The sequence below is a fragment of the Musa acuminata genome, chromosome BXJ3-6 (assembly GCF_036884655.1).
Source record: "Musa acuminata AAA Group cultivar baxijiao chromosome BXJ3-6, Cavendish_Baxijiao_AAA, whole genome shotgun sequence".
NCBI classification, from domain to species: Eukaryota; Viridiplantae; Streptophyta; class Magnoliopsida; order Zingiberales; family Musaceae; genus Musa; species Musa acuminata.
Genome location: NC_088354.1, coordinates 35188178 through 35197327, shown reverse-complemented (window position 1 = coordinate 35197327; position 9150 = coordinate 35188178). Strand labels below are relative to the sequence as shown.

General features: G+C 47.9%; 2 protein-coding genes across 3 annotated transcripts; one reads left to right on the top strand and one right to left on the bottom strand.

Moving 5' to 3' along the window:
- The first annotated feature begins 857 nt into the window (after positions 1-857).
- LOC135640986 (cysteine proteinase 1-like) lies at positions 858-4471 on the top strand. Its single transcript, XM_065155904.1, has 4 exons — positions 858-1378; positions 1470-1589; positions 3332-3578; positions 3957-4471. Exons 1-4 carry the CDS (start codon positions 902-904, stop codon positions 4235-4237), a joined length of 1125 nt encoding a protein of 374 aa, XP_065011976.1. The 5' UTR covers positions 858-901; the 3' UTR covers positions 4238-4471.
- A 505-nt stretch (positions 4472-4976) lies between these two features.
- On the bottom strand, positions 4977-7156 carry LOC135640985 (BTB/POZ domain-containing protein At5g48800-like). 2 transcript variants are annotated; one of them, XM_065155903.1, is made up of 4 exons: positions 7027-7156; positions 6886-6952; positions 5660-6811; positions 4977-5587 (listed from the first exon to the last, which is right to left on the bottom strand). In XM_065155903.1, exons 1-4 carry the CDS (start codon positions 7101-7103, stop codon positions 5147-5149), a joined length of 1737 nt encoding a protein of 578 aa, XP_065011975.1. In that variant the 5' UTR covers positions 7104-7156; the 3' UTR covers positions 4977-5146. The 2 variants fall into 2 exon arrangements, with proteins under 2 accessions (XP_065011975.1, XP_065011974.1); XM_065155902.1 differs by having other exon boundaries at positions 4977-6811.
- Between the last annotated feature and the right edge of the window lie 1994 nt (positions 7157-9150).

The window sequence follows — 9150 nt, the reverse complement described above, 5'->3', positions numbered from 1 at the left end:
TTACTTTCCCAAGCTTCTAATTGTGCTAACATGAATAACAAAAATAAATAAAAAATAAAAAATAAAAATATGAACAACACAATTTACAAATGATCTATTTATGCCTCAAAGCATTTAATTTGCATGAAATATGTTCATCAAAAATAAAAAAAACATTCAAAGCATTTGACATATCAGGGTGCCCTTTTACATGCAATGCATCTGCACAAGTGCACAATACACCCATACACCCAAAACATTTTGTTTTGTATATGATGTATTCGTCTAACATAAAAAAACATCTCATACCCATAAAAAATATATCATATATTTATGATCTATTTGTCTAAAAAAAATATAAAATGGTCGTTGCAGTCCAAGTTTACTTTTACATATGACACCTCTGTTGAGGATGAAAAATAAAATCTAAAACACATAATATATTCATAATCTTTCTTTTGGACGTGATTCATGGGTTCAAGACAAAAATATATATTTAAAGCATTCTCATTTTGTTTTCTTTTATGCATAATATATTTATTTAGAATAAAAAATAAAATATTTAATGTACCTAAAACATATCTCTATTTCTATACGATGCGTTGGTGGAGGACAAAAATAAACTGAAGATTGTATCTCCGTGTGGAGAGCCAATAATAATGTTGTCTGTTCCGTGGGCAAGTGTTTCTTATCGCATCACGCAGTGGATTGACTCCTAACAAATTGGGATGAGGCAAAATAGAAAACCAAGTAGGACAAGGAATTAACGAAACCCAAATATATTCTACCAACGGTATACGTGTCATCCGCCTACTGGACCGTAGCTGATCAATCAACTCACGCAACCCGACATAAATGATCGTGGGGAGGCGACGGGGTTGGCGGAGAATTGTAGGTGGTGGAGACGCGAAGCCCTCCGTCGATGGATCATCTACGCTGCCGCCCTCTCCTCCTCTCGCTCCTCCTCCTCCTCCTCCTGTGCTCGGTGGTGATCGCCTCCTCCTTCGGCGGGGGTGCTGGACCCGATGAAGATCCGCTGATCCTGCAGGTGGTGGACCTGGAGAAGGACGGGCTGACGCTTAACGCGGAGGCGCACTTCACCAGCTTCATGAGCCGGTTCGGGAAGACCTACGCCGACGAGGAGGAGCGCTCCCACCGGCTCAAGGTGTTCAAGGCGAACCTCCGGCGGGCGGCGCGGCACCAGCGGCTGGACCCCACCGCCGTCCACGGGATCACCAAGTTCTCAGACCTCACCCCCGCCGAGTTCCGCAGCGCCTACCTCGGCCTGCGCCGCCAGACCCCGGCGTCCTCCCATCAGGCGCCCATCCTCCCCACCAACGACCTCCCCACCGACTTCGATTGGAGGGACCACGGCGCCGTCACCGGCGTCAAGAATCAGGTTCTCTATATACAGGCCGGTCCTTTGTCCAACTTCTTGTAGTTGTTTCTTGTACTAATCGATCTATCGTCTTATTTTGTCTTTGTTTTAGGGTTCCTGTGGGTCGTGCTGGTCCTTCAGCGCTGCGGCGGCCTTGGAAGGGGCAAACTTCCTGGCCACTGGAAAGCTGGAAAGCCTCAGTGAGCAGCAGCTTGTTGATTGCGACCATATGGTTTGTGTTTTATCCCCTCCTTTTCCTTCTACCCTAATCGAGCCTGCTAAAAAGGGCACACCTTTTAGAAAAATAAGTTTTCGATTTGCTTTCTCGTTGTTGATGTAAGATCTTATTTCTGTTAGCAGATGTTTAGGATATAGCCAAGTAATTGAGAGTCCTGCTTTTAGTAAAAGGATACTATTTGTGGATGAAAGTGTTTGAAGAGTGTTGCTGAGAAGTGGCTGTTGTCAAATCATTTTAAGAAGTGGATTTTGATGATCTACATGAGATTAATTAAAAAGAAATGACCTCAATCAAAGTGGGTGGCCTAATCTCATTAATTTCCTTCAGCTCTCAGACTCTTTCCTTCCAAACTTTTGCATTTAGTCTAATGCTTGTAGTCAAATTAGATTAATTGCTGATGTAACTCAGATTAGATCCTTCAATTCGTAGTTGTAGTTTCTGATGATTGGGTGGTACACTATGAGCTTAGAAGTCCAGTAATTTGCAGGAACTGTTTTTGCTTTTTTTTTTTCCTTTCCCCATTTGACTTCGATGGGTCAACCTGAGTTGGATCTAAGTATTCTCTGAAAAGTTTAATTGAGTTTACACTGTTCATACCATTTACTTTATCTTGATCAATTGCAAGGAGAGATTGCTTGCCACAGCACTTTTCTTTCCAGAAGAAATTGTTCAATGTCAATTATATGTTTGGTTAATTTCCTAAGGAAGATTACTGTTTAATGCAAAATCCTGCTTATGACCTTTCTTTGTTTTTTCCCTAATTAAAGTCCATCCCCTCAAACGGACCCCTATTGCTTTGTGTTAGACACCTATTGTTGATTTTATACAAGGTGTGCAGTAGAAGACAAAAGGTGTTTTAAGGAGATGCCTTATTGGGAGAACAACTGAAGAAGGGTCTTAAGTGGGAAACATCAAAAATGGGTGTCTTAGAGCAATGGAAACTTGTTTGCTTGTAATAACTGTTAAGGACTCATCTAGAAAAATAGAATAGCATACTTCCAGAATGTAATTGTTTTTATTATATTCTTCTTTCTTGCATTTGATTGTGTCCTTCAAACTTTATCATTAACAAAAATAATTAAATATGATGCTGGATATTTGATTAATATTTTCACAATATAGTGCACCTTCATCTCAAACTTGTCAGGGTAATGATATTTAATACTATGAAGAGTGATGATAATTCTGTCTATCTATCACGAATTATTGATGTAGCTGATGAGATAGAAAAACGGCCCCTTTTGTTCTTCTTGTGCTATTAATTAATGCATATAGTCAATTAGATTTTCTTCTCTTTTCGTGATAAGTAATAATAGTTTTTCCAATTCATTATCGTTGTTTTTCTCCGTGTTTCCGATCATGTATGATGGAGCTTCTCTCTGATCGGGTTACTCTTCCCTCCGAGGAACTAATGTCTTTATAAGATTTAGAGCCTAATGCTATAAGCGGGCTTCATTTTTTTTGGTAAGTTATAAGCGGGCTTCATTACTGCTGAATCTTCTAGCTTTTCACTTATCATGCTGAGTGCCCATTCTTCAAAGAAGCTTACTGGTCCCACAGTCTTTACTTCTTTAAACTCCTGCTGCTTCTTGCCTTTTTAAGTATATGTACCTTATCCTCTAGCTGTCTTTGGTGGCAACTTCTTGCCAAGGATACTATTTCTAAATTTTTAATGTGATAGCTTTGCTCTGTGATGCTGAAGTTTTATCCAATGCTTTTTTTTCACTATTTTGCAGTGTGACTCAGATGAACCTGATGCATGCGACCAGGGATGCAATGGTGGTCTGATGACAACCGCATTCCAGTATTTACTCAAATCTGGTGGGCTTGTGCGCGAGGAAGATTATCCTTATACTGGGTCCCAACGTAGCACTTGCAAGTTTGATAAGTCCAAAATTGCTGCTTCAGTTCAAAACTTCAGTGTTGTCTCCATTGACGAAGATCAAATTGCTGCTAATCTTGTGAAACATGGCCCCCTTGCAAGTAGGTGATCTTACAGAGGTTTCATGTCATAATTTGGTTTAATTTAGGAAAATACCTGCACTAATAAATTTTTAACAATATGCGAAAAGTAGGCACCCATAAATTAGAAAAACCCACCATCTTCATTCTTATATTTGGTTTTTGTTCGTGACTTGATCTCTTATCAGGGGCTATTACATTTTAAATGTATATGCTAAAACAATCGGTGCCCGAATGCTCACAATGAAAAAAACCAACATACTAATATATAGGGTAGATTTCGAGTCAACGTATCAAGAAATGCTTCGATATTTTGACATTTTTTTCTCATAGAAGTGTGTTTAATGTTTCATATGAGAATGAGATTGGTTATTCATATATCTGTCATCCTTTTTGCAGTTGGTATAAATGCAGTGTACATGCAAACATATATTGGAGGAGTTTCATGTCCTTATATCTGTGGAAGGCATTTGGATCATGGAGTGCTTCTGGTTGGTTATGGTTCTGCTGGTTATTCTCCAATTCGCCTCAAGCAAAAACCCTTTTGGATCATAAAGAACTCATGGGGCGAAACCTGGGGAGAGAAGGGTTACTATAAGATCTGCAGGGGTCGCAATGTATGCGGTGTCGATTCCATGGTCTCTACAGTCACTGCCATTAACACTCAACAAGATCAGTAACCAATTTGACTTGTGCACGGTATAGCCGATGCATTGATTGACGCATAGGGGCGCAGTGGTACACCTCATTTGTGATATCAAGTGGACCTGTTTAGTATCTTGAACACATGAAATAATTGTGACCTCTTTGCCATATGCTACTTATCTGCAAACTCTAGACTATGATATGTTTATGGCTAAGTATGTTGTGACTTTTATTTTGCTTTATCAGCTGTACATAAAGATGCTTTCATATTTTCTGTTGGCCATCTTTTCTTCTGCATGTTATATACTCACTTGGTAATTGACAAGCTGTTGTGCTCCAGCTAGTTTGATAGAACTTGATTGAAATGTAGTCATCCAAATGTTATATATATAAATTTGAAGGATCCCACTCATTTATGTTCCTATGCATTCCCTGGAAGAATTTTATCCTGATAGACCCCATCATCCTCTATTTGGCTTGGTGTTTATCCTCCCCTACAATGATGAAGAGCATCAAACAAATTGAAGCAAGTTGAGAGAGAGAAGAGAACAAAGAAGGTTACATCTCAATTTGGTTTGCTCTGACAACAGTTTAGTCTGGTTTTGGACTTGCATATATAATTTGTTGAGCCACTGTTGTTGGTGTGAGACTGATGGTTTGGATAATCTTGGTGCCTTCTTCAGGTGTTTCATTGTTTGTGGTGATGGAAGACTTTTCTTGCTTTACATCATTGGACCAATGTATCATGCAACATCAAGCAATTGACAACAAAGAGAACAAATGAACCAACCAGGATTGGCAGAGCTTGTGAACTCACAATACACTACTACTTACAGTGCTAACATCATCATCTCTCAGAGGCAAACTTTGAGTTTGTGCATCAATGGCGAGGTGTGATTCAAGGCTTGCTACTGACTCTGGAAGGCAAATCAGAAGCTGCGCCACTAAATAAGTTTGAGCTTTCGGATCCTCTTGGAGACGGAGAGTATGAGCTTTCGCGAGTTGGACGTCTCCATATCTTGTTTGATGCAGGCATGGCCTTTCTCGAGGTCGCTCAGCCGAAGCCTCATCCTGGCCAGTTCAAGCTTCAGCTCCCTGTTCTCCCTCCTCAGCGACGCGTAGTTGTCCCGAGGAGACAGCCCTGCACTGAACACGCCATTGCTGGTGCATCGCGACTGGGGAGCTGTTTTCTGGTCCTCCTCTGAGTAGGAGCAGCACAATGCGTTTCTGAGCCTTAGCTGCTCGATGTAAAGCACCTGCACAATTGCCTGCAGCGGGAGCCTCTCGTTCTGTGCCGCGTGACCGCTGGCTTCTTCTGAGAGCTTGTGGAAGTCGATCAGCTTGCAGAGCCTCTTTCTCTCCAAGTCTGGTAGCCCCTGATGAGCCTGAAAGATCCAACGGAAATGAGATGCAGATCCAAGATGCAGGACAAGAACAAAGGAGCAGGGAACAAACACCTTGAGGTAGATATCAATGGCGCGATACAGGCCATCGTCTGTGGTGCGAGCATACCCTGGTAAGGCGTCGGCGATGACCACGAACTTGGCAAGCTTGAGGTTAGCATCTGGAGCAATCTCCGCGAGGTAGTTGTCCACTAGTCTTCCCACCTTGTCCAGCGCAGTTTGGGAGAGAGGGCGAGGACCGTCGGCTTCGTAGCCCAAGCCATCGTTGTCGCTGTCGTCCTGCTGAGAGAAGACCACGAGGATCCTGTGAACTGCGTCGACATCGAACATTGTTTCCCCTGCATGTTGGGAAGAAGGTATCAGGAGATCGTCGAGAGTAGCCATCTCCAGCTGCGACCCGATCCTCCTCTCCAGATTGAGCCTGCAGGTCATGGGACAGTCGAGAATCACCGCCGAGCGCAACAGGCCGAAGAGGAAGCTCATGGGCACAGTGTGCTTCTCTCCCGGCAGTAGGCCGGCGATCGTCTCGATCACCGTCTTCTCCTCGCGTTCGATGGCCTCAGCTGAAGCACCAGCTCTGGCCCCTAAGATGGGCTTCCTCTTGAGTAGCTTCTCGGCGCAGTCCACGAGCGAGGCTCCGATGCTCTCCGGACGAACTCCTCGGCACTTCATGGCCTCGATGACTCTCTGATACAAGTCAATCCGAAGCACGGAGAGGTCTTCGATCCACCAGTCCTCGCCGCACTTGACCTGCTTGTTCATGTGCAGCCTTCCGGAGCTGTACTCCAAGCGCGAAAAGCTCGAGGCGATCTGCTCCGCGCATGCCTTGGAGGCGATGGCGTCGGTGCACCTGCTGACGATCTTGAGCTCGTCGGCCAGGGGAAGGAGGCCTTCACACTGTTGCAGCACCTGGACACACATCTCCAGGCTTCTGCAAACGACGTCATCAAGGTAAGCTTCGGAACGGGACGACAGGTTCCCTTCTGCATACTCCTCTGTCATCTCAAGGTAATCGGACGCGCAGCAAAGTTGAGCAACATTTGCGGTCGTGATCTCGAAGTTGATGCCGTAGCAGAATTTGGCGGCCAGCTGAAACGTCTCAGGGCCCCCAGGTAAGGTAAGCAGGTCGATCTTTGCAGTGTCAGCAGCGTCCCTGTGCTCTGAGATCAGCTTCCTAATTCGACCACTTCTGGTGACCAGTGGAAACTGTAGTTCATCAACTCTGAACTGTTAGTAAAACTCTTCATCTCTGATGAGAAAGATGATCCATAGAGTATTACCTTATGCAGAGCAAATCTCACCCCATTTACATCAATGGTGATATCACTAGGAACATCCAGAAAAATCCTACACCAGAATTCCAGATGATTACTGATTTGAACACCATTTGCACGAGGACAGTTAAATCGGGTTGAGCTCACCAGTCATCGCATCGTTGCTGCTGCGGGGAGGAGCAAACGTGGTGGAGTTGCTGCTGCTGGTGCTGGACGCGACTCATCGTCTCGGCAGAGGAAGCTTCGGAGCAGCAGATGCAAGGGCGGGTCGAGCAGGAGAAAGAGGAGGGAAAAGGCGACGACTTGCCACTTCTTCCGACAGCTGACGTGAAAGGGATCGGTGGTGGTGGTGGTGGTGGTGGGTCACGCAGTGCATCATGTCGCAGCAAACACTGCCGTCCCCTTTCCGCTGCCGCTCCTCACGGTGACGACGAGAGGAAGGTGGAGCGGACATGGATGATTAGACTGCAGCACTCGCAACAACAGGGAGTATCGAGAGCCTGCTCCGGCTCATCATGATCGGGAATCATTAGGGCTTTGACATTCCATTTCCTCCAGCCTTTGGATCCACCACCACCTCCTGGTGCTTTCCCCTTCAGCCATCACCACCTGCATGCTTTGTCTTCAAGAAAGCAAAGATGGGGTTCGGGTCCCTGCGTGCATGGAGAGCTACTCTCGTGCATGCTTGCGTGCAGTTGATAGGAATCATGAGATACTTCTCCGACGCCATGTGCGGCAATCAAATCTTGTCAGATACCATCTGTTACGGTCAGTAACTGTTCAGCCGTGGCCTTGGGGCCGTCGCGGCTTGGTCCGGGTCTGGAAGGCGGTGGTCTACGGGTGGGGGAGCCTTTCGAGTCTCCCGGCGGCCGAGCACGGTGGTTCGGGTCGGGAGGTCGGCTCGGCAGGTCGGGTCGGCGGTTCGGGTCGGGAGGCAGCTCCGCCGCAGCTTCGGGAAGAGGCGACATCGTCTCGCACCTGCACACAGGTCGGGCCGGGAGCTCGGCCCGACCCCTCCGACGATTAAGTTAGAGAAAGATGTGGAGGGGATTTGGGATGAGGCAGAAGAAGAGCCTCTGAGTGTTTTGTGTCTGAGTGAGTTCCTCCCCCCTTTTTGCTTAGGACTCAGGGGTATTTATAAAGGAGGTTTGATGTTACCTGACGTAGCTGTCTGCAAGGCGTCTAACATCACCACAGGGGTTGCGTGGGAGGCCGAGCTGCTGCAGGGTATGGAGAGCCTCGGGCAGTGTGTCGCTCAGGGGGTTGCTGCCATGGCGTGTCACATCGCCACTTTTACCCCTATCATATGCCCCCCCCGAAAGGAGCTATGCGTCGGTTCTTGCATGCAAGGGGTCCGATGCATGGCTTCTTACTTCAGGTGGGCCGGTCATGCCGATCCGAGGCGTATGACGTAGGCGGGCTAGCCGCGCGGACGCGTCTCGTGCAACATGGGGCCGAGGTGCGCAACTCAGTCAGGAAGTCGAGCAAGGTTGGACTCGGGGCCGATGGAGCCGATGAGGGCCGAGGAGCACAGCGTAGGCGGGGTGACCGCGTAGGTGTGGACCCGGGATGGCGTAGAGTCGAGGTCCGAGGAGCACAACACAGGCGGGGTGACCGCGCAGGTGTGGTCTCGGGATGGCGTAGAGCCGAAGGCCGAGGAGCACAACGCAGGCGGGGTGACCGCGCAGGTGTGGTCCCGGGATGGCGTAGAGCCGAGGGCCGAGGAGCACAACGCAGGCGGGGTGACCGCGCAGGTGTGGTCTCGGGATGGCGTAGAGCCGAAGGCCGAGGAGCACAACACAGGCGGGGTGACCGCGCAGGTGTGGTCTCGGGATGGCGTAGAGCCGAGGGTCGAGGAGCACAACGCAGGCGGGGTGACCGCGCAGGAGTGCCTCGGGCATTACGCGACCGAGGAGCAAGGCTGAAGAGCCTCGGGCATTACGCGGCCGAGGAGTATGACGCAGGCGGGTGGACCGCTCTGGTGTGCCTCGGGCATTACGCGACCGAGGAGCAAGGCAGGGGCGGGCTGACCGCGCTGAAGTGCATCGGGCATTACGCGACCGAGGAGTATGACGCAGGCGGGTGGACCGCTCTGGTGTGCCTCGAGCATTACGCGACCGAGGAGCAAGGCTGAAGAGCCTCGGGCATTACGCGACCGAGGAGTATGACGCAGGCGGGTGGACCGCTCTGGTGTGCCTCGGGCATTACGCGATCGAGGAGCAAGGCAGGGGCGGGCTGACCGCGATGAAGTGTATCGGGCATTACGCGACC